Genomic DNA, 25,788 nt, shown 5'->3' with positions numbered 1-25,788 from the left:
CAGGAGAAATGAGCAGAAGCTGGACACATGGCACATGGTTTACAGGTAGAAAATCTTAAGACAGCATCCCCTGCCACCCCGCTGGAGCACCACCCACTCAGAGGGCCCAGAGCTCACACAGGATTTCCACCCTCCCGTTCCATCCCCCAGGCCTGGCATGCAGAGGTTTCAGGAAGGCCCTCCTAGAATCCTGATGGTGAGCACACACACAGCTTCTAACTCCCTGTTTTCTTTCCCTGTCATTTTGCCTACTTAATCTCAGCTGAAACAGACCTATACCACATCCTTGTCTCTTCCCAGCCTGGTGCTCCTCAGCTCCCTGCAGCTTGCTCAACTCATCCAAGACTCAGGGTCCGGAGCAACCATCCTTGGGGAGGACAGCCGTTCAGCTCATCCCAGAGGGAAAGTTCTCCTGCAGCCAGACCTTGTTCTCCTCTGGTCCCCGAGGAGGGAAGCTAGGGGTTGAATTACCTGATTTTAAACAATGGTCTTTAAAACACTTACCTGTGTGTCCGCATTTAAGACCTTGATCCTCTGGGTGGAGATGAAGAGATCCACCTCAGTCAGGGTCTGGGCATCCCCCTCCGAATTCTAAGAAAAGACAGTGGATACTGTCACAAATAAAAAAAAAAACTAATTTGAACAAAGGCCTGACAATTTTACTAATGACCCTGAGTGCCCCTAGAGGGAAATGCTACTCTAGCTTGGAGCAGCCAAGGGAAATCTAAATTGCATGCCGTCTTCCAGCGCAATCTGTAGCGAAGTGAGTTCTAAAGGCAGTTTGCACAGGGCGTGAAGAAGGAGGGAGGAGACAGCTTCCGGAAGCCTGAGCATGGAGGGGGGCTGGACACCTGGGGTCTTGGGTCCCAGCATCCAAAGCGCACCCCCTCCATTCCCTAAAAAGTAGGCCTGCCTGCCAACCCTTATCAAACTCGGCAAAGGCAGTCTGTGTACTCGGGCTACATACGTTCCTCGGATTTGGGATTCCAAATATCCCCAGGAAATGCAGAAGAAATTTTCAAAGGAGTTGGATTAGATTGTCAGCATCCTCTTCTGATTTAAATAGTCCCAGTTATGTCAACCCCCAGCAGGCTTAATGCTGATCTTCCAAAAACCGGTAAGGGAAGCAAGACCTCAACTGGACTCAGTGCTGCCCTCCTAGCAACGCAGGAGAAACCAGAAGCTGTGACACAAACACCCCTGTTTTGTCAGATCTTGGAGTATGTTTGTCATATGGCCATTACTTATGTGTACATGGAATGTTCTAGAAGCTGAGTGAACTATTTATTCAGGGTTTGCTCTAAACCAGGACAGTCTTTCATTGGTTTTTATATCAATGGGAATCCTAATTACTACTGCACAGTGGCAATGAAATACAAATTCTTTCGGCTTAGCCACTGGGGTAAGTAATTCTTTATGGTCACTGGGAGCCTACAGAGGCATATCTTCCACTTCAAAAGAGCAGAAACTGTGATTTAATTCCTCACTAAAAAATCGAAAATCCCTCTGCTGAAAACTCCTCAAGAAACTGGGAGTTGCAGAGAGCCATTGTATAATATTGATAAATTTGGATTTTAGACCAGTGTTCAGGGGAAAAGGTCTTCTGGGCTTTCAGCCCACCATGAGGTGACACTGCCTTTAACTGATCTTAAAGAGAAGAGAGTTCCAAACAATCCACTTGAAAATAGTTCCGCAGGGATGTGGAAGAACTACTTTTTCTGATTTGAGAAACCAGGTTATATTCTATGTCCACATGCTTTTAAATGGTACATATTATGGGACTGTTCCTCAAACCCCTCTTGCTGAAAAAAGTAGATTGGGCCAGAAGCAAAAAAGAAAAGAGAAAGAAAAGAAAGAAAAGAAAAGAAAAGAAAAGAAAAGAAAAGAAAAGAAAAGAAAAGAGAAGAGAAAAGAAAAAAAAGAAAAGAAAAGAGAAAAGAAAAAAGAGAAGGAAGGAAGGAAGGAAGTTAGTTGCAGGTGGACTTGGTTTTAGTGACAATTTTTGGAGGACATTTGAGTGCTGTACACTTGCTTGGAGAAGAGGGACAAATGTGGAGCTGAATGAGTTCAAACCAAGGATGAATGGATGAAGCCAAAACCTGGTCATTAACAGGAAACAGCAAAGCTTGCCCCGTCATCCTCTCTGCTGGAAGAAAGTGAGAGTGCCAATAGCAGGAATCCAACAGAGGGCCACCAGACAACAGGGTGGGCATGTTGTGGATGCGGGGGGGTGGGGTGGTGGCCATGAGCCCATAGCCACCAGTGGGTTAGCTATGCGGGGGATGCTGCTGACTCCTGGTCCCAGGCTCATGAAGCACTGTCCTATCAGGACCCGCCTGGCCAAGTGTGAACAGACCAGGAAAGGGGCCCTCCGCAATGATCCTGGACATTTCCCTGCCTGAAGGGAAGAATAACTCTCTACAGATATAACTGGCAGGTGGCGGGATTCAGCAGGCTGCAGAGGCTGTTTTGAGCTGAATCCTCCTGCTCCCAGCCCCCTTGGGCTCTTTGGATGGCAACCCTGGAGGACCAGGCTGCCATGGACGACAGAGCCTTGCTATAGCTGCGTAGAGCTTGTGCAGCCCAGGGGTACGCTGGGCAAACTGCAGGCAAGGGGGCCCTCTCCCTTACAGGGAAGCACAGCCTCACTACAGGTCTGCAAAGCCAGGCCCATCTACACTGCCTGGAGGCACCCAGCAGAAAGCCGTTAGGGTAGAGGGAGTTGGGTGAGTTCCTCCGTCTCCGCCAGCTCAAGGAATCCAAGGAGAAAGCACTGGGCAAAGAGCAACTGTCACAGGGAGTGCAGTCTCACTGCAAGAGAAAGGGAGCGCCCAGATGGGCTTCTCTGGCCACGCAGCCAGAAAATGGTGTTCTAGGAGAGGAATGGAAGATTAAATCTCTTGCTGTTTAAGCACCAAGCCTGCACGAAATCAGTCCCTTCCAACCACCAAGCATTTGAGGTTTTCTGTATCGGGAAGACCTGGCATTTACAAAATGACCAGGTTTACAAACAAATGACTGGAGGTCAACTTGATTTTTTTTTTTTTTAAGTTGGTTCCTGCTCCAGAAACTCTTCCCCCACCCCTTTTTTTAAGTACACTCCACGTTGGGCGTGGAGCCCAATTTGAGGCCAGAACTAGGAACCTGAGATCAAGACCCGAACTGGAATCAAGAGTCGGATGCCTAACCAAATGCACCACCCAGATGCCCCGCAGCAACTCTTCCCAGTGGGGAACGCATCCCATGGGCAAACTGACCTTCTTCTCATCCTGATTTAGTAAATCAGCTTAACAAGTCTTTAAATATCAGAACAATTTAATGAACTTTGTGCAGGAGGCCTAAGCAATAATGCGTCACATGGTCGTATCAAATGCCACATGTAGAAACGTCTGCATGAAACTAACATCGAGGCATTAACCACGTTCTAGCACAGGAGAGACTACCCAAGAGACTTATAAAAAGGGCAATGATGAGGCTCTTCTGTAAGTGGGCGGTTAAAAGTTTAAAAAAAAAAAAGCATCTGCGGTTTCGTTCAAAAGCCTACTATATATCTGCCAACGGAAGAGGAAAAAGCTGTTTGCCACGTGATGTGTGCTCCCACCAACAGGACCATCCCCCAGACTGCACGGGACAGAAACACAGGCAAACCCCTCAGCCCCACACACCGCTTTTTTCTTGATTTTAGCAGCCTTTTGCATCCTCTGAGCCGCATGTAAGAGAAGAGAAAAACAGATAAAAGAAGAAAGAAAGGAAAAGAAGGTAGGGCAGCCACATTATTTCGGTCTTGTTGCCAATACCCCAGTCCTATGGCCTGGCCCTTAGAGGAAGCTCCCCCGCCCAGAGGCAGGACAGGTGGGTGGTCGTCACTTCAGGGAGCGCTCACGCTGGCCACGAGAAGCCTCAGCACCTGTCCGCTGAGCGCTGCACATCACCAACAACCGTCCAGATCCATGAGGGCAACACCGGGGATAAAAGACGCTGCCCGCAGAGGATCAGGACTGGGGTCTGGGGCAGGAGGGCCCAGGGCTCTGCACTTCTCTTCCCCTGTCCACCATAGGCTCATGCCCAGGCCCCTGCACCTCCATAAAGAAGGTCAGTGCATGGTAAGAACACTGGTGAGACCCCTGATGTGGTTTCTCACCCCACGGGGGCTTGCAGCATCTACAGACCCCGTCCTGCCCAGAGGGGGCACCTCCTCGGACCACCACGCCCTTCCCTCCCCACCCCATTAGTTTTGCTGACTTGGCTTATCCACCCCCTGCCCAGATGCACCCACCTTTCACAACCAGGCGACTCAGGATGTACCCAGAGCCGCATGTATGGCAGAGTTTTCCTCGAGGTCATGAATTCAAATGACATGAGATTTCTTTGTTTCCACTTTCTGAGAGCACCGTGGTGCCAACGATACACATATCATCAAAATGTGCCTGGGGAATGCATCCCAACATGTTTTATGAGTGGAATGCTGTGGAACAGTCATCCTTTAAAAACTGTTTCCAGGGGCCGAGTGGTGTTTCCTCATGAAGGAGCCAGCTGCATCTGCCCCCCAGCCCTGCCACGGCATTTCTTCCAGACAAGCCAATGCTGCCCTTGGCCTCGCCAGACACCCCAGGCCTTCCTGCTCTGTGTGGAGGGCTTTGGGGTCCCTCTCTCCCACTCCAGCATCCCGCCACCCCCAACAAAGTGAACCAGGGCTCCACTGAGCCCACCAGTACCTTGACCCGGCTGACGGCCTCCTGTGCCTGCATCATTCTGATGTTTTTGGAAGGGTTACGTTCCGAGAGCAGCTGCGTGGACCCCAGATAGTTGGCAGCAAAGATGATCCCATCAATGAGGTCTTCTGGTTCACAGGGCCCTGGAACTAAAGAGGGCACAGTTGGGATCTTCCCAGAGGACAAAGGAACACGGCCTCAGGGGAACGTAAGACGAGGGCTGACCCACCGCCCACCTGCAGCCTGCAGAGGGAGGCCGGTCTGCTTCCCTCCTTGCTGCACGGCAGTGCATGGTGCAAGTACCTACACAAAACCAACATCCAGGCCAGAAAAGTCCACATGCATGGCTCAGGAGGACACCTCCTGGACCTCGGGCAGCTGTCACTTGGGGCACCTCAGTCTCCAAGGTGACAACCATGTGTTGCAACCCCAGGGATGCACTTTCCCAAACTAGGCACCAGTCCCATGCCGCCCCAGAGCCCTCCAAACTCAGGACCCGCTACACTCCAGTTCTTCTGGGGCCTCTTCCTCCACTGCTCTGCTGCAGGGGTCTGGTCCCATCACACACCTAGGTGGGGTCCCCCCTCCATCCCACACACCTCCACCTGCTGCCTCTAGATCAGTGCTGTTGATGGGACTCTCTGCCAGAATATAGAATGTTCTATCTTGGTGCCGTTTAATAGGGGAACCACTAGCCACATGTGGTTTTTGAGTGCTTGAACTGTGGCTCTCGCAAGAGGAAATGAGTTTTTAAATCTTATGAAATCAAATTAATCTACATGGAAATAGTCGCACATGGCTAGTGGCTCCTGGCCTGGGCAGGCAGCAGTAGGGAAGATGAGCGAATCTTTTCTGCGAGGGGCTAGATGGAAAATCTCTTGGGCTTTGGGTCTGTGTGCAATTAGTCACCTCTGCATCCACAGGACAAGAGCAGGCACAAGCAATCTGTTCTATGAGTAGGCACCACTGTGCTCCAGTAAAACTTTATACACGAAACTGGGTGGCTGGAGAATTTGGGCCAGGGTCCATCATCGGTAACCTGTGGACCATCACTCGGCCTTCCTCTGAGACCCACCACCTCCCCCACCATGTCACTGCTTCTTCCCTCTCCCGGCCCACCTCTGGCCAGACCCTCCGTCTGAGAGACCTTGGCTCAGGCTCTCAGGCTCCTCCTCTGTCCAGTGTCCACAGGGCTAATGGTCCTGTGGCTCCCTGGTCCCCACGGCCAGCTGTCTCCTCCTGTCCCTCCCCCCAGCCAGATGTTCTATATTCTCACCTCTGACTCATTCTGCTTCTAAAAGCATCAACTTGCCTAGCTTGGATGCTGCTGTCTACCAGTTCCATAACATGAGCCCAGCACCCTCAACTCCCTGCCCCATGCCCTACCTGTCAGCCCCAGGGAAGTGATGCAACACCAACCACCTGTTACCAGGTACCTGCAGCTAGAAAGAGCTGGAGTCACCCAACAAGGCAGGTTGATTCCATTACAAATTCATGGGCCAGGATGTCCTCAAAACTTGTTGGCCACCCTGAAAGGTTCTTCTGAGAGGTGCCCCCTCTCCCTCTGTGCAAGCACCATGTCATATTTTTCCTCATTTTCTTGAACTTCCAGCTGCCCCTCCCTTGGCTGTACCTGCAGAGCATCACCTTCACACCCCATGTGGCAGGTGTCTGTCTGAGCAGGCCTCCATCCTACTGTTCTGTGCAGTGGTGGGTCCCCCCTAGGGACCAAGGATCACCTGCTATCCCATTCCTCTCTGGACCAAGTCCTATCAGTTAGGTCTTCCCATGGCTTTAAAATATCCTCCAGCATCTCCAGGCAGGTTCAAAACCCTCCTTCACCACATCCCTGACTCCAGTGGGGCCCCCTCCCTCCTCCTTCCAGAAGGCAAATGTCCAGAATGAACTGCCTATTTGGCTGGCACCCCTTCCCCAGCACATCCCCACCTCGCTGTTAGCTCCCTGCTCCCATGCCGCCAATGATAACACCATGTGTTATCACCTCAGTGCCCTCATGTCCATGGTGCCTGGTGGTCACCGGGTCACCATGGCCCCCCCTTCCTGAGATACATCTTCCTAGCTGGTCAGTCACTCGGTCTCTTCCTCCCTCTCTGGCTGTTCCTTCTTGGTTCCCTGCAGGCTTGGCCTCCCCTACGGGGCCACTGAATGCTCACAATCTGGGAACTTGGTGCTGGTGATGGGTACTTAGTTCTCTGAACCCCAAACCCACATACTCAACAGCCCAAAGCAAAGCCTGGATCCTCCTCCACCTCAATCTGGGCACTGAAGCTGGCTCTTCATCTCAGACACCACCACCTTCCCAGCTACACAGGTCTTCACCCCCCAATCCAACCCATCCCCAAGTGCTGTCCACTTTGCTACCACACCAATCCTGTGTCTACCTTCCTCGGGTTCAGCCACCACACTCTCACTCCACCCTGGACATGAGGACAGCCTTCAATTGGCCCATGTGAGCTGCAACAGACTGTTCATGTTCCTCCTAAAGTCCTGTGTCAAAGCTCTAACCTCCACTGCGATGGTATGAGACGTATGACCTCTGGGAGGTGATCTGGGAGGCCAGGAGGGTGGGACTCTCAGGAATGGGATCAGTGCCCTTACAGCAGGGACCCTCTGCCTGCTTATAGCAGGCACCCCCTGCCTGCTTCCTGCCACATGTGGACACAGAGAGAAGGCCGTCTGTAACCCCGAGGGGGGCTGTCACCGGAATCCAACCATGTGGGTGCCCCGGCCTGGGACTCTGTCCTCCACAAGTATGAGAAATAACTGTATGTTGTTTATCAACTCCCCAGTCTCTGGTGCTTTGTTATAGCGGCTGGACTAAGACGGGAATCTTCTACCCACAGACCACTCCCCCTGCTGCCATGAGAGGGTCCTTCTAGATGGGAGATTTGATCTTTTTTCCTCCCCTGCTGCAAACTTCACGGGGCCTCTCATTCTCTCAGGACACAGCATCCCTGTTCAGTGGTATGTGTGTGAGGGCACAAGGAAAGTTTCGCTGGTCTCTGTCACCCACATCATCAGACCCCCCAAGCCTGGGCCCCTGGCTCTGGCCCACAGGCAGCTTGGGCACTGGGAGCCTAGTGAGTGGCCTGCAGTGAGCAGGCTGTCACCCCAAGAAGCGACCCCGCAGCTTCCCTGATGCCAGGCCGATGACACTAGATTCAGGGCAAGCCTCCTAAATGGCTCTCTGAAACCTTAGTTCTCTTCAAGCCACAGGAGTAAATGGCATGAGGGGAGGTGCCTAGAGGAAACCTGTGCATTAGGCTTTCACCGCAACCAAGTCCAGCTCTGTGGACTTGCTGTTAGAGCTCCAAAGCTGGTCCTAGTATGTGGCCACTGGCCTCAGCTGCCAGCCTCAAGACCCGTACCCAGGGGCACGCACATCAGACTCATGCACGGGGAACTACTCCTGTGTCTTTCTCACCTGCACCACAGCTCCCGCTAAAGCCAATTTTATAAAGTGCTTTAGAACAAGGCGAAATATTCTGACTTTGGAAAGGAATCTGTTAGTAATAACAGGCCCCGGCAGGTCCCAACTTAGGATGCCTCATGCCCTGCCCCACAGAACTGTGGGGGGCCTCCCATCATGAAACTGCTGCCCTGGAGACGCCCTCCCTTTCTCCCCACTGACCCTGGCAGCCTCCCCAGCAGCACTCAGAGGATGCACCCCTTCCTCCTGGGTGCTCCAGTGATTTACTCCAGGGATCTTGGATGATGCTTCTGGAAGCCTCTACCAAAGCCTCAGGGAACCACGGCCCAGGCCTCCTCTCTCGGCATACCAGCCCTGTCTGCAGAAGCCACTGATTCCCTCTCAGTGGATACCCTGGTGACCTCCACAGTCTGCTGGCAAAGCCTCTCCCCAAGCCTGAAGCCCCTCCCTCAGCCCCAACTCCGATATCTGTGTCTGGAGGAAAGAAGCATCTCCTGCTACAGAAGTGAGTGAAGGGGTCCTTTCGAGAGCCGTGGGTTGGGTCAGAGAGACATGAGAAAGCAGGGCCCCTTTCCTTTGGTAGCCACATTGAGCCTGTGTCTGAGGAGTGGACAGCTGCCCCTCCCCATGGTCTCCCCACCGCATCCATTTCTCTGGGAAAGCTCTTCCCACCCAGCTGACATTGCTGGGCCTGGGGGAGGTTGCCTGTGATAGCAGAGATGAAGTGCTCCATGGCCTCGGGGTAGGAGTCAGCAAAGGTCAAGGGAGGTTGGGTACAGGAATCCGAGAAGGGGGTCTGAGGGCCTGAGTGGGGAGCGAACTTTGGGCCTGAGGGCTGGGAGGGATGTGGGGGGGTGGGAGGCAGGGGTTGGGGCAAGGTACACTGGAGGGCCCATGGGGCACCCTAGCTTCCTGGCAGCTTTATAGGCTCACCCTTTCTGTGTTTAAGAGATACCCAAGAAAAGCACAAGAACCCCCAACACATGTTCAAATCAAGCATTTCTCATCCCATTATTAGGGCAAGTAGCCACATGGGCTCGTGCCTTCTCTCCTAGCACAGCCCACCCACATTCCTCTCGGGGTACCCACTCTGGCTTTGGTGGGAGAACCCTCCTGCCGCAGGTATCTGGGCAGTGGGACCTCAGGGCCAAGGTCCTCTGAGGGCTCCTCCCAGGCCCTCCCACCTCACCAAAGTCCATCAAGGGTCAACACGTCCTTGCTGCCCCAACACACACACATGAACCCATACACGAGCACACACACTCATGCATGCACACGTGATGTCTGCAAAACTTCTCACACAGGGGCCGTGGCTGTGGCTGTGACCCCCCAGGCCACACCTCCTAACTGCTCTGATGCACCTACTGGGGATTCCAGATGAAGTGCCCACCACGGCACCAGGGCCTGAACATACAATGAGGTGCCTTCTGCAGGCCGGCACTTTAAATTGCCAAGGTAATAAAGCACCTATATTACTACAGGCCCAAATACAAGAGAACGATGAGTCCTGCAGACAATGTTGAGATCTGAGGGGAAGGTGATCCCGGCAGTAGGTAGCCCGGCACCCTACATTCCCAGAGTGTGGCCCTGCCCTATGACCAGCTTCTTCACCCTCATGCGGGGAGCAACAGGGGAGCCCACCGCTGCAGGCAGGCCTCTCACAGAACCAAAGACAAGAAGTGCTACCCAGGAGAAAGGCCCCACTTCTGAGCCTGCAACTCCCCAGGGCTCTGACCCCAGGCCCACTCGCTCCAGAGCCCATGCATGATGCAGTAAGGCAGGGTCAGGGCTTCGCAGGGGACCAGGCACAGAGCAGAGCTCACCAAGTCATGCTGCCACGAGGAGTATTTCAATATTGCAACAAGAACTTGGGGGATCTGTGCGGGGCGGAGTGGGGAACCAACTGTCCCTCCCAATTCTATAGAGGGAAGGCACCCGCCCCTCCCCCTCCACCTGTCACTGTGGAGGGCCAGGCCACATCCTGAAGGCCGGAACAGCCATGGCAAGGATGGGGACTAAGGCAAGGGGGTGCCCTCTCTCAGAGAGTTGGGTCAACAAAGCAAACAAAAAAAACAAGGGCTTCTCAGACAATGCGAAATAGGAGGCAGGAAGCAAAACCCAGTGTGAGGTGACAGGGACGCAGTCCGGATCTGATGAGGAAGGGGAAGCCAAGGTGAACAGAGACCTGAATGACACAAAGGAAGATAGAGATACTTGAAAAGGAATGTGTTTTCTGGGGAGTTCTGTGAAAATAACAGCCTCACGGGGTCCCAGATGTATGAAGGGAGGCAGGAACAGCCTTCCGGGGTCAGACAGAGTCTGCCCAGGGATCCAGACACATGCCGAAGTCTAAGTCCTTCCACCTGCCCTGCTCAAAAAGGCTTTGTGCCCTTGGGACAGTCATCTCTCTCTGTCTGTCTGTCTCTTTCTCTCTTCCTCTCTCTCTCTCAGTCTCTCTCTCTCTCTTTCTGGCCTCAATTTACTCACCAGCAAAATGGGATGAGGGGGAACTCCTCTTAGGGGTTTTGCAAAGGTAAGAGTAAAAGGATGAGGTTCATAAATGCTAAAAGCATATAAAGTACAAGGCATAAGTTAATGAATTCTTAGCTTTTATTTGCATCTAACTCAAAGGACACATCATAGCACTTCACGGAGGCAGGGCCTCAGGCACCAGATGAGGGAGGCAGTGGCAGTGACAAGTGGCAGAGTCCAAGGCTGGCAGATGTGCTTACATGGCCTTGTGGGCATGCTGCATGACAGCACACTGAGGCTCAGAGGACAAAGGGATGCCATGGTCACACTGATATTAAGGGACAAAGTAGGACCAGACCAATTGTAGGCGGCCTCCGCCATCATCAACATGGGGAACCCCCTGGCTGCAGGTACAAAGTGGTGCAAGCCTCTTCCAAACCCTGTACCCAAAGGGGTAGTGGGAGGTGGCAGGTCATTTAAAACATCCAAAGCCGAAGTCATGTGAGGATGGAAGGAGTGACAGAAGATCTCAAGCAGCTCCTCTGTTCCTGGAATCATGTTCAGAGCCTGAGAAGCCTGCAGAGTCCCCAACCTCATCTGAGTGATTCTGCCTCAATGGACCTGGAGTGGGGTCTGGGAATGTGTACTACACACATCCCTCAGGTCACACTGAAGGGATGCTCACCTTTGGATGCTCACCTTGAGCACCTTGGACAGCTCGCCAGACCTTTCTAAAGTTCATATCCTGATCTCTAGCACACAAGCACTCCCCTCTTCCCTGCCATCTTAGAAGCAAAGTCCTCTGAGAGGTCAGAGGTCTTGCCAAGGGCAAGGCACCTGACTGCTCCTTCCATTTTCCTCTCTTGGTCCTTGCTCTGTAGGACCCCCTCCAGCTAGCCAGGGCTGGTATCACCAAAGGAGAGGAGGGGGGCGGGGGACGGCTGCAGAATGGGAAAGGGAGTGGAAGGAGGAATCTCTCCCTGTCCATCCATCAGCCGCCTTGGTGTGTGCACTGCAGATGCAATGGCACTTGTCACCGAGGCAAAGGCCCGTGTCACCCCCTGCCCCAGAGGGAAAGGGGACTGCCAATCACACCCTCCTCCCTGCCCCTCAGGGCATCTTACTAAAGTATGTCCATTTTTATTGTCTTATGCGATCTTCTCCTCCGGCCTCATCCTCTCCAGGGAGTGTAGTGCCAAGTGCCTGTCAATTACTGAGGGTCACCCCACAGCAGGACCCAAGCCACTGTCTTGCCTGCAGTGACCGTGAATGACCAGTAGATGGTGGCGCTGCATTCTGCAGGGAAGTCTGGGTGGTGCCAGCAGCCCACACCCACAGCAGCACCCAGGGCCAGGGCAGGGGCCAGGGTCCTCACGCCCTGTGTGTAGGCTGGAGTCGAACAGCATTCCGTGGAACCCATCCCTGAGAGTAGGAGTCAGGCCTTGCCTTTTGAACAGACTCCCACCTCTGAGGCCACTGTCCTTTGACTTTCCCCTTGCCAGTTCCCAGGATGACCTTGCACAGCTTGCCAGACTGTTTCAGCTTCCATCCCTGAGTTGATATATTAAAAGCTGGCTCCATCTCCCTCTCCTTGAGTGAGCCCCACCAAGTCTGGGGGAACAGACCCCCATGTGCAAAGGCCACCCCATCCTGGGCAGCGGGATCCAGCACCAGCACCCATGGACACCTGCTCCCTGGGAAGAGGCCAATGGAAGATTCAGGTCTTTGTTACAACTCCAAAAGACGCCCACCTCCACTGCCCATCTGCCAGAGGTTCTTGTCATTTCTGCCTTGGTCTTTTTTTCAAAAAGGAAACAATACAAAACGGTGCCTCCAGCATTCTGCCTGTCAGACCCACTCCCACTTGCACACTTATTATGAAGCAGAGAAGAGTAGCCCATGTGGGGAGGCAAGTATCACAGACAAAGCTCTCAACTCCAATCATGAAATGCAGAACCAAAAATCAAACAGCTTCATTACAATACAAAAGCAGCTCACCCTACATATCAGCATAAATTGTTCTTACTTGGCTCAACCCTTGAACTAACCCTATGCCAAGACCACCAGAGGGAGACAGAACGATAAAAGAAGAAAGAGAAGTTTAATGGCAATCCTACCTCCCCAAGAGACTGATTTCTCCTTTTTGTTTTCTTGTTGTGACATATATCATACAAACATAAGTGTATGCAGAATGAATCTGCATGGTTTGGACATGAAGAACAGGGTGCACCAACCTCCTTCCTCCTGGAGGAAGCCTCCATTTGAAACGTCTATTGGAGGGACACCTGGGTGACTTGGGGATGGGGATTCTGGGAGAGTCTAGATGCAAGAACCTGAGAGTCTTCCAAAGAAGCTCAGGAGGCAGGTGGGCTCAGAGGTCCTGATAAACTTCCTGTGACTACCAGGTAAAGCTGCAGACACAGAAGAATCAGCAGGGAGAGAGGGGGCTGAGTGGGGAGAGGTACCAGGACCCAGCTCTGCCGAGCTCCAGCACTCTGTTCCCTAGGGGGCATGCCCAGCTGTGCCTATGCTGGCAGGAGGAGAAAGGAGGCCTCGTGCTTCTGCAGAGGTGCACAGTGACCAGGAAGCCAGCAGTGACCTCGGAGAGGAGCTTCAGAGCACAGCAGGGCAGGAGCCAGCCAGAGGGTTGCAGAGTGTAGGGGAGATGTGCAGAATGATGCCACCATTACCAAAGAAGAAGAGGAAAGCAGAGTAGTGGCTATGGATACATGCAGGCTGGCACAGATGCACTCAGAAGCCAGCAGAGGGGAGAGTGGAAGACATCAAATTAGGTGAGGTTCAAAAGCACAGAGAGGGACCTAGTCTCAGCTGGAAGGAGGGTTCACAGCTCTGAGGGAACAGGACAGGGAGCAAGTGCTAGGAGCAGGCCAAGTGCCGAGGCCATGTGTCGGGCGAGCCACCGAAATTAGCGCAAGAGCTGGCCCAGGGGAGGTGTGGCAAGAGTGGGTGAGGAGGCAGGAGGAGATGAATCTCAGAGTTGTGAAATTAGACCTCAGAACAGACCTTCTACCCACAGACCTGGGGTGTGGTCTCACAGCTCTGGCATGGCTCCACCTGCCCTGAATACCATCCCTGCCACCTCGGCACCAGCCTGTGTCAGAGCCAGACACCCAACACTGCCGTGAGCTGAGCTATACCTCCAAGAAGCCTCCAAGAAGTTAAAGGTGATCCTATAAGAAAGGCTGATACAAAGGAGAAGACACTGTCTAGAAACCAGAGTCCTAGAACATTCACCAGGGAGAAGGCCTGCCTGGGGCTACAGGACAGGTTGGGTCATCACTGAAGGAAAGGATCTGAAAGTTCTACCATGTGGAACATTAGACACCCAACAAGCGAGATGAAGTCACTGGCTGCCAAGAGGAAGAGAAAGAGTCACGCAAGGTCAAAGTCAAGCTCCTTGCAGTGGACAGATGTGTCCAAGGCAGATCCTAAATATAAGTTTGTACCTGGGAGAATTTCATCCCAGTAAAAGCAGAATGAATATAAAAACTGGCCCAAAACAGGGAAAGGCACAGGCATAAAGCTGCTCACGGCAGCACTATTTATAAGACCCAAACCCTGGCAACCACCCAAATGTTCCCGCATAGGGGACATCCATCCTCACAATGGGCATCCAAACATCACAAAGTACCTCTAGGTACTGCCCTGCATTGCGTGGAACTCTGGCACAATCTCCAGGGTTTAGTGTGAAGTGTAAAAAGCAAGATGGACAAAAGGGTGTTAACTCATTAACATTCACCTAAGAAAGGGGAAGATTTAACTAAGATAATAAAAGTATGGAAAATGTTAAAACTGGTTATCACTAGAGGGAGGAAAGGATTTGGGAGGTGGGGTAATAGGGTGGGAAACTAGACACCTTGATATACACCTTGTTCTGTACACTTGACTTTAGAATCATGTGAGTATTTTCTATAATTATAAAACAAAACTCAATGAAAAAAGCAAATTCCTAAGGGGAAAAAATGCATCTAAATGTGTATGCAGTGGTGACATGGTAATGAAGAGAACTATTCTGAAAGATTTTAAGACAGTAATTTTACAGTACATCCCTCCTGGACTATTCTCTGAAGACCAAAGTCAATGCAAATGAATCTTGAATTGTATCTATAAACATATGTCCTTGGTGATGTTGGTCTTGTTATTCTGAGACTATTGTATGACTGATGAAATAAAACAAATGCAGAATGCTGTTGGTGTCCTTGAGACCAGGTATTTGGGGCATAGGAATAAAAACCCTATGGTCCCGACAATATGAATTCTGATCCATTTTATCTTAAAATCAGTTTGAACCATGACACAGTCTATCCTAAAAACATAGAGGATATTAGTTACCTATGTGCATGCATAGCAAATTATCCCAAAACTTAACAGCTTAAAACAACAAATATTTACTATCTTAGTTCCTGTGGGCAGAACGTTTCTGGCTCGGGGGCTCTCCTAGGGCTGCAGCCATTTAGAACAAGGGAGGTTCCATTTCCAAGTTCACTGATGAGGCTGTTAGCCAGAGTAAGAGAGGTCAATGGGACCTAGATTTCCCAACCGGGTTTCAAATGGAGGCTTCTGATATTTCATATACTAACATAAAGGTAAATTTAATGCGTGCCAAATAAAAATTCCAGTAGGAATTATTACTGTGTAACTAGAAAAACTAATTCTAAATGTTCTATGGAAAAATAAATACACAAGAGGACCTGGGGAAGTTCTGAACAGAAATAATGGTGACAGAAGGCAGAAATTAGCCTTGCAGGTAATAAAATGCACTATAAATCCCCAGTTAAATAAAGCCGCTTGGTCCTGGAACCTCAGTGAAGATCCAGAAACAAACCTAGGTATATATGCTAATTTGTTATATGATAAATGCAGCAGTTCATAAAAGTTCTAGAAGGAAAAACATAATGGTAAGAGTGCTGGGGTGCCAGGGTGGCTCAGTTGTTGAACATCAGACTCTTGATTTTGGTTCAGGTTGTGGGATCAAGTCCTGTGTAGCTCCATGCTCAGCACAGACTATGAAGTACTGGCTCTCTCTCTGCCTCTGCCCCTCCCTCCATTCCCATGCACACTTCCTCCCCCTGTCCCAAATAAATAGTCTTTTTTAAAAAGAGTGTCAAGGTCATACTAATCTCAAAAACTTAGTAATTTCAAAGGAAAAATATTAATATAGTGTATTCCATAAAATGTTCAGCAAAGTAAAAATATGGAGGGATTTCTGAGTGGCTCAAAGCAACTGGGCTGAGCAACTGACTCTTGATTTCAGCTCAGGTCATGATCTCAGAGCTGTGGGATCAAGATCCTTGTGGGGATCCGTGCTGAGCATGGAGCCTGCTTAAAATTCTTTCTCTCTCTCTCTTTCTCTCTCTCCTTCTGCCCCTTCCCCGTTCCCTGCTCATGCCCACTCTTGCACTCTCTGTCTAAAAAATAATAATAAAATAACATGCATTTTTTAAAAACATAAAAATATGGAGGCTCCTTAAAAGTTAAAAATGGAACCAGTCTACAACCCAATGATTGCAGTACCAGGTATTTATGGAAAGAATACAAAAATACTAATTCAATGGGATATACATACCCTAATGTTTATAGTAGCATTATCTACAATAGCCTAACTATGGAAGCAGCCCAAGTGTCCATCAACAGATGAAGGGATAAAGTAGAGGTGATGTATATTTATGTATGTGTATATAGATGATATATATAATTGAATATTATTCAGCCATAAAAAATGAAATCTTGCCATTTGCAATGACATGGATGGAGCTAGAGAGTACATTGCTAAGTGAAATAAATCAGAGAAAGGCAAATACCATATGATTTCATTCATATGTGGAATTTAAGAAAAAAAAAACAGATTCAGCAAAGGGAAAAAGAGAGGTAAACCAAGAAACAGATTCTAAACTGTAGAGAACAAACTGATGGTTGCTAGAGGGGAAATGGGTGGGGGGATAGGGAAAATAGGTGATGGGGACAGGGAGGGCACATGTTATGATAAGCACCAGGTATTGTATGGAGGTGTTGAGTCACTATACTGTACACCTGAAATTAATATTACACTGTATGTTAACTGGAGTTTAAATTAAAACCGTAAAAAATGCAAAAATGTCAAAAGATGACGGTAGCTTGGAGAAAACTTTTACAATATAAATCAAAAGGCAAATTTCCTTTATATGTAAAGAACAGTGCAAATCGATAAGAAACACCAAAACTCCGAGAGAAGAGTGGGCAAAGGAAACAGACAATGCATAGGAAAATAAACACAAATGCCTATAAACATGTGAAACAGCATTTGGCTTCACTTCTGATGGAAGATATGTGTGTAAAATCAACAACACACCACTTTCCATCCATGAGCCTAGCTAAGATCAAACAGTTGGATGGCATACAGTGTTGGTGAAGCAGCACTCTCACACACAACTGAAGGTGGCGTACCCGTCTCCCTCTTGGGCTGTTTCTATCCAAGTCGGTGTGTTGCTGGCCTGTAACCCTGCTCTATCTAGGACCAGCTTCTGTGAAGGCACACACACATGAACACGGAAACACATCCATGAGGCTCCTTACTGCTGCACTGACTAGAAGCAATCAAGTAGTCCATAGGGGACTCACTAATACCCATCATATGGCCATGAACCTGAATCCTGGGGAGCCACTTAATAATTCAGTGGTCCTATAGTAAGCTTATCTCTAAGAGGTACCAAGAAATGAAAAAGCAAAGTGCACACCCACGTGTCTAAGTGTAATACCTATCTTAAGAAGAGGATCTATAGTTTTGTATATGTCCAAGAGATTTCTGGAAGGATTCATAAGAGACTTAAGAGTAGCTTCTATTGTAGAGAGGGCTTAGGGGTCTGGGATATACAGAGAGAAAAGTGTGAAAAGTACAGGGATGTGCAGATAGAGAAAGGATTTCCAGGGTAGAATAAATTTTTAATTATTATGGCCTCTGGCTTGTTCTAAGCACTGTTCAGAAATATCTTAACAAATCTCTACTGAATAAAGGTTTCTATTTTAACATTTGTCTAATCCCTATTCACGACTCCATTTGGACAAGATCAAACATTGTAAAAAAAAAAAAAAAAAAGGGAAAGTCATTTTGGTTTTCATAACCTCTCTTTAGAATGCTCTGGGTCTCCCTAGTCCCATGCATTTATCTAACTTACTCCAGTTCTCCTGCCAAAAGCACCCAGACCCACGCCCACCAGTCCCTTCAGGTGTGCCTGCTCTGTGCCTCAGGAGCCTGGCCCCTCTAACAAGCTGAAGAGGAAGAGATGTGAGTGGCCTTCAGTTTAGGAGTCTCATCTGAACAGGTTCACCCCAACTGTTCATTTTAAGAGATCGGATCATAAGTGTCCACTATGTGAAAAAAAAAAACAGTAATCCAGTTTTAACCAGCACCACATGTCAAAAGCTGGGCAAAACCCATTTGAGCCTACTTGAGTTGGTTAAAATGGAATCAAGTTTATATGAACAGTATAACAATGATTCCAATAGTTTGAAACTGTTTTTAATCCAGTTTGAGCAACACTGAGCCAATATAATGTTGAACCCGCCGAAATGAGATTGAGCCAATCAATTCATTTTCAGCCAGTTTGAATGGGGTTAGCCTGGTTCAAACTAATCCCTTGAAAGGGAATTTGGGGGCCTTAGTTTACCAGATGTCATTTCTTTATTAAAAAAGAAAATCAGGGGTAGGAAAGGTTTTAAAATTATTTATCTCTGAAGATTGATTTACCTTACTCCCATAAATATTCATAAAAATTAATTACCAGCTTACTGAAATAATTAATAAAATTCACACATTTTATTGTAACTCTAGCAAGAGCAGGAAACACCCTTTGGCTGAAGAAAGATCCTATGGTGTTGTTGGAGGACCTCAGAAAGGAGTGGCCCAAGGTTCTCTGAAGCCATCCAGACAATCCAAAATTGACTCAACGCTGAATGCTTAAATCCAGTATTACCCCCCTCAAAAAAAGACAGGAGAATGGAGGGAAATGAAGAGTCTGATAAAGGAGTAACAGGCTGAATTTGGATGCAATTATATCCAACCTATTCAAAATTATTAGATCATAATGACCAGCTCAAAGTGAGCTGCATGACACATTTCAATCTATTAAATTCAACAAACAGTGTCACAGGGGAGGCCATTAGGGATGGCCTACAGTTCCCTAATCAATGGAACCACGCCCCTGTAAATATGGGCTTACAAAGTGCACAAACAACCAAATGCCTGAGCACCTTTGCTTGTTTTTACCTTGAAGGTGTGCTTTCTACACAAGCTTTTTTACAGGAGGAAACCAAAAGTAAAAATACCATTTGCTTTGAGATAAAAATGCAACTGTTCTCTAAGAGAAAATTCAAGGTCACTTACCAGCCACAAAACTTGGAAATGATGCCACCTTCTTTGTCTGTTAGGAAATATGAAAAAAAGAAAGAAAAGAAAAGAAACACATGACAGTTCTAAGTAGATGGTCTGAAAGATCTAGGCTATGATGAGTACCATGTATGAAAAGCTAACCCCCAAAAAAAAAAAAAAAAAAAAAAGGAAAAGCTAACCCCCAATGAGCATCTGATGTTTCCAAAAAGTCAGCTTCATAAAGCAAACCAACATCATTCAGGCACCATGGTGTTTAGGCAGGACACATGGAATCCATTCCATGGGAAAACCTGAGGTACTAAAGGCCATCATCTAAAACTTAGGGACTCTCAGATTAGCATGTCACTGCTAGAAGGGAGCCTAGAGACCGTATAGCCAATGGTTCTTCAACTGGTGGGCATGAGAATTACCAGGGCCCATATTTTAAAGCAAGATAAAGGAGACTGGACACCACTCTATGGATGGCCAGACTTATTTCATCAAAGCTAGAAAATCTCATCTAAACAATGTCATCCAGAAAAGGGAAATTGCTTGCATAAGGCCTCATTTTAACAACATCCATCAAGGCAGTATTAGTTTGTATAGGATTGTTTTTTAAAACCGTGCTGTTGGTTTAGAACAATGGTTCTCAACCAGAATGATATTTGTTCCCAAGGGGACATTTGGCAATGTCTGTAGACATTTTTGGATGTCACAGCTTGGGGAGGAGGTTGTGTGCTACTAGCATCTAGTGGGTAGAGGTCAAAGATGCTTCTAAAAATCCTATAGTAGAAAGGACAGTCCTTCATGACAAAGAATGTTCTGGTCCAACACAGCTGTCAGATAATGGGATAGAATGAGTTCTTGTCAAAGAATGGAGCACAAATGAACCCTCCACCCCAGCCCCCCACACACAGGTCATTGGAAAACATAAATACACAGTGGTGTGAGCCTGAATTGGCAGGAAAGAACCTTTCCTTTCTTCTACAGGGACACCCACTTTGCTTAAATGCACTGAATCCCCTTTTCCAAGGCATTGGGTGGGATAAGTACATGGTAGAGAGGGTGAGCAGACCATGATGGCATGGGTAGCTTCAATATTAGGACTTAGACCACAACTCTTATCCTTGGAAACAATTACCTCTGGGATGTTGTTATTGTCCACAGGTCCATTGAGATCAGAGCGCTGCTGCTTCCTTGGCTGCTCCAAGCCATTGCAAACCTAGAAACCCAGAAGTTAAAGATGAAGATGGTGCTTTTATATGTTAGAGAAGTGAACCAAGATACAATCTAATACAATTCTGTGAAATGTATGTGTATGTAAGTATGTGTGTGTATATATGTGTGTGCACACATACAGTTTAAACTTTTCTACAATTAACATGTATTCTATTGTATTTATAAAATGTTTTGAATCATATTTTCTCTTTTTTTACCGTCACCACACAGGATTATTACAATATTATTGACTACACATCTATGCTGTACTTTTCATCTCTGTGACTTATTTTAAAACTGGATGTTTGTGCCCCTTAATAGCCTTCCCCTATTGTGCCCATTCCCCAACTCATTACCCTCTGGAAACCACCAGTTCGTTCTCTGTACTTATGACTCTGTTTCTGTTTTTTGTTGGTTTGTCCAGTCTTTCAGATTCCACATATAAGTGAAACTATATGGTATTTGTCTTTCTCTACCTGGTTTATTTCACTGAGCATAATACCCTCCAGGTCCATCCATGTTGTTATAAATGGCAAGATCTCATTCATTTTAATGGCTCAGCAATATTCCATTGTATTTATATACACATCTTCTTTATCCATTTATCTATTGATGGGCACTTGGGCTGCTTCCATATTTTGACTATTGTAAATAATGCTACAATAAACATGGGGGTGTATATATCGTTTTGAATTAGTTTTTTTCTTTTCTTTGGATAAATTCCACCAGCAGTGGAATTACTGAATTGTAGGGTAGTTCTATTTTTAATTTTTTGAGGAACCTCCATACTGTCTTCCACAGTGGTTGCTCCAACTTACATTTCCACTAGCAGTACAAAATAATTTCCTTTTCTCCACATCCTCACTAATACTTGCTATTTTTTCTTTTTTTTTATTTTAGCTATTCTGGCATATATGAGGTGATACCCCATTATAGTTTTGATTTGCATTTCCCTGACACTGAGTGATGTTGAACGTCTTTTCATGGGTGTGTTGGTCGTCTGTATGTCTTCTTTGAAAAAGTATTCATGTCTCTGCTCATTTTTTAATGGGTTTTTGTATTGGGATTGAGTTGCATAAATATTAACTCCTAACTGGATATATCATTTGTAAACATCTTCTGCTCTTCAGTGGTTGTCTCTTGTTTTGTTGATGGTTTCTTTGCTATGCAAAAGCTTTTTATTTTAATGAAGTCCCAAGTTTATTTTGCTTTTGTTTCCCTTGCCTCAGAAGACATATCTAGAAAAATGTTGCTATGGACAATGCCAGAGAAAGTAGTGCCTTGGTTATCTCTTTGAGGATTTTCATGGTTTCAGATCTCACATTTAGGTCTTAAATTCATTTGGAGTTTGTTTATGGTATAAGAAAATTTCCAGTTTCACTCATCGGCATGTAGCCAGCTGTCCAGGATTCCCAGCACCATTACTGGGAGACCATCTTTCTCCCGCTGTGTATTCTTGCCTCCTATGTTGAGGTTATTTGACCATATATGTGTGGGTTTATTTCTTGACTTTCTATTCTGCTTCATTGATCTGCTGTGTCTATTTCTGTGTCAGTACCATACTGTTTTGATTACTGGCACCTTGTAGTATATCTTGAAACCTGGGATTGTGATACTTTTAAGCTTCATTCTTCTTTCTCAACATTGCTTTGGCTATTTGGGGTTTTTTGTGTTTATGTACAAATTTTAGGATTATCTGTTCTAGTTCTATGAAAAATGCTATTGGTATTTTGAATGGGATTGCACTGAATCTGTAGATTGCTTTGTGTAGGATGGGCATTTTAACAATGTTAATTTCCATTCTATGAGCATGATATGCCTTTCTATTTGTTTTTGTCTTCCTCATATTTTGAATCAGGTTTTCTAATTTTATTATTTATTAAAATTGTGGTAATATACACATAACATTAAATTTGCCATCCTACCCACTTTAAGTATATGGTTCGGTGGCATTAAGGGCATTAACATTGTGCAAGTATCACCACCATCCATTTTCAGAATTCTTTTCATCTTGCATATCTGAAACTATGTATGCATTAAATACAAATTCTCACATTACCCTCTCTCCCTCCAGTCCCTGGTGGTCTCTATCAATTTAACTACTCTAGGTGGAATCTTACAGGATTTCTCTTTCAGTGACTTGTTTATTTCACTCAGCATCATGTTTTCATGGGGTTCCCTCATGTTGTAACATTTGTCATAATTTCCTGCCTTTTTAAGGCTGAATAATATTCCACCATTTATATATACCGCATTTTATTTATCCATTCATCTGTCGATGGACACTGGGTTGCTTCCTCTTTTTGGCTATTGTGAATAATGCTGCTCTGAACATGGGTACGAGAACTCTTAGAGTTCTTGTTTAAGTTCTCTGGGTATACACCTTTAAGTGAAATTGCAGGATTACACTGTGATTTTATTTTTAATTTTTTTAGGAGACCACATATTGTTTTCCATAGCAACTATACCATTTTACATTCCCAACAATAGTGTCCAAGAGTTAAAATCATACTTCTCAAAAACCCAAATTCTTAATTTAATGCAAATTCTAAACTCTAAAATCTAAATTCATTAATTACTGCAAAGTAATCAATCTACTACTAGAAAAAACAAAATGCCCCAAGCCTACGTCAAAAGTCTTCTCTTAAAGAGAGCATCCAACCAGAATTTCAATTAACAAAATTTAAAGTTTAGGTATCTCTATTTAGTGCCTTGTACCATCCAGAAGATAAGTGGCCAGATCCATCGTACCAAAATCACTGTCCAAACCACAAAGGAAGGTTTTAGTAAGCCATCACGTGAAGTTCCAGAACTTTCTGGAAATAAATTGTCAAGCATTAACAATATAATGATGATGATGATACAATGACATTAATAAGTCATACTTATAAATAAGTACATTTATATTTATATTATAAATATAAATATATACTATACTCATGCTTATTTAGAAAATAACTATGTTATACTATTCCTACGCTTGCTTTACAATTGACAAGACTGAGGTTCTCACTCACTTACTGAGTGCATGTTGGCACTAAGGGCTAGGTGCCCACAGGTCTAGGTGGCATAGCACAATGTCACTGTTGGTCTTCTTCCCTGTCTAGACTGTCACTGTTGTGTTCCTTAATATCATTCAATCTGTCTGGGAGGGCTAAAGAAAAATGAAGAAGTAAAAAAGAAAAAGAAAAAAAAATGAAGAGACATGGGCTCACCCTCCTGGCACTGATGGCACCAAGCAGCTCAAGGGTTCCTAGTTGAGGACCCACCACTATGTTTCAGCAGCAGTGGGGCAGGGACAGTAGGGAGGACAAGAATGTCTCAGTTGGGAGGTGGGAAAAGTGGGGCTGGACTTCAAGCATGGGGAAGATTTTGCACAGAGGAAGAAAGTAGGGCATCACCATATTCCGAAAGAAATCAGAACTCAAGCTACAGGAAGAAACGAGGCTTTCCAAGAATGAAGGGAATGCAGAGGTTCAGCTGGGGCCCAGAAGATATTAAATATATCTTGTTGGTCCTTGCTTCCTTTGCTGGAAGCCCAAAGAACCATCCTTACCCCAAGCCCCATGAGCTCTCAGATAATGCACATGGGCCCTGGCTTCACCCTGCTGCCCTAGTACGTCCTAAGGTAGGGCTCTGGGGCTTGGGCAAGTCTGAGATCACTGGCATGCTCCTCTGCCCTTCCTAGCCCTTCTTCTGGGAGCTGAACCCATCCTTCCCTAGATGAGAGAGCTGTGATCCACCCAGGGTCTCCACCTCAGTAGACCCCATGCTGACCAAGCCAAGCTGACAGTACCCCTTCCTATAGGGCCAAGCCTGATACTACTCTTTCCAGGTTCCTACTGGAGCCAGGTTTGTATCCCAAAGTCAGAGTTAGGTCTTCCCTCTGCCTCACTGGTTCTGCACCTCCCTTTGTTGCCAAGGTATGCCAGGCAAACTCTCCCAAAGGGTACAGTGGGAGCTCTCATCTGAAATGCTATTCCCATCCACCTTAAGTAAAACTCAAATTTGCAACATCCTCCCAGAAAACTTTGTTGTCTTGTACCCCTAGCTATTTCAAGGTCCACTTGAAATATAGCACATCTGTGTTTTCCCTTTTGTTTGAAAGATCTCTAACCTGGTGACTTTCCCTAGGCTGCGTTCACAGATTCCATTTCCTAAAGGCGCTGCATTGCCTTACTAGAAGCTAAACGGACATTTCAAAAACCCCTAAGGAAACGAAACAAACAATTGACAAGCGAAAACAGGCCAACCACACCTAGTGTACACTGAATATGTCCCCATCAATTTCATATATTGAAACTTAATCTCCAAGGAGATGGGGCCTTTGGGATATAACTGGGATTAGATGAGCCTGTAAGGATGCAGCCCTCATGAATAGGATTACTGTCCTTACAAAAGAGACCCCAGAGAGCTCCCTCACCCCTTCCGCCATGTGAGGACACAGCGAGAAGACTCTGGCTATGAACCAGGAAGTGGCCCCCACCAGACACCAGATCTGCTGGCGACTTGATCTGGACTGCTTGCCTCCACAACTGTGAGAAATAAATGTCTGTTGTTTATAAGCCACCCAGTCTATGGTATTTTTGTAATAGCAGCCCAAACGGACTAAGATAACACTGCTTCTACAAACATTACAGCTTGGGATGGGATCTAAATTTTCTGCCATGGATATAGGGCAACAGACTGTCGTCAGGGTGCCAGATCCATTATGGAAAAAGGCAATGTCAGGACTGCTGCTTGTCTTACACTGGGTGGCTTTGGCAAATGGAAGAGGTGACCCTCTGCGGGCACAGCCCCCATGGGATTAGGGCTTGGTCGGGGGAGCATAGGCTGGATGCTGCACCCCCCTCCCCATCTGTCCTTAGAACACCAGGCACAGGGCTATAGCATGTGGTGACCATGGGCAATACAGGGTCTCAGATTCACTTATGATGGCAATTCCCTGCCCCCCCCCAAAGCCCAAACCTTTCCTCTGTGTCAGCATTTTCTCCACTCATCACCATGACAACCACATCTCCTAATAAACTGCCAGGGTTGTTTTCAGAGAGGTGGCCTGGGAGAGCCCATCTGGCGCTCTAATTTTCATCTTGAGGGCAAGGCGGGGGTTGCGCTTGGCAGCATGGGGTGCAGCATCTGAAATTAACATCGTAGAGGCCCACGTGGATTTGGGGGGCTCCCGGCATCTGAGATGAATCCTTTTGTGCACTCCCCAAAGTACAGCAGCTAGCCAGCCTTCAAAAAAGAGATGCCAGCCAGAGACACCTCAGTTCTTCATGGCCAACAGGGAAGCAGGGCCATGTCCCTCACCAGGTGAGAGCAGTGGGGTGTTCTTGTTGCCATGGGCTAGAAGCCTTGCCAACCATTCACTGAGAGAAGGATGGTAAGTGAAACATGTGAAGTAAAATCTGGCGATATGGTATGTGGTGGGACCCCCTCCCTAGAGCTCTGAGAGCACAGAACATGAATGTGTGGCACAGACAAGTTATGACATGCCAGGACCAGAGACAGCTGCTCAGGGCAGGGATGATTTGCCTGCAATAAAAATATATTAATTCGAATAAATTGTT

General features: G+C 47.2%; 1 protein-coding gene across 5 annotated transcripts in view; it reads right to left on the bottom strand.

Moving 5' to 3' along the window:
• Positions 1–25,788, bottom strand: part of APBA2 (amyloid beta precursor protein binding family A member 2) — a 238,941-nt gene that overhangs the window by 19,676 nt on the left and 193,477 nt on the right. For 4 of the 5 annotated variants that reach the window (XM_072796094.1, XM_072796085.1, XM_072796076.1 and 1 more), the window contains 5 exons: positions 20,142–20,222; positions 19,016–19,052; positions 4,716–4,861; positions 3,666–3,701; positions 505–591 (listed from right to left, as the gene is read on the bottom strand). In XM_072796094.1, the coding sequence (XP_072652195.1) occupies positions 505–591; positions 3,666–3,701; positions 4,716–4,861; positions 19,016–19,052; positions 20,142–20,222 (387 nt within the window). The remainder of the gene's footprint in view (positions 1–504; positions 592–3,665; positions 3,702–4,715; positions 4,862–19,015; positions 19,053–20,141; positions 20,223–25,788) is intronic. The other variant, XM_072796069.1, reaches the window with a different exon arrangement.

Source organism: Canis lupus, chromosome 2, assembly GCF_048164855.1.
Source record: "Canis lupus baileyi chromosome 2, mCanLup2.hap1, whole genome shotgun sequence".
NCBI lineage: Eukaryota > Metazoa > Chordata > Mammalia > Carnivora > Canidae > Canis > Canis lupus.
Note: the sequence above shows the minus strand (reverse complement) of the source record. Positions and strands in the feature narration are given on the sequence as shown.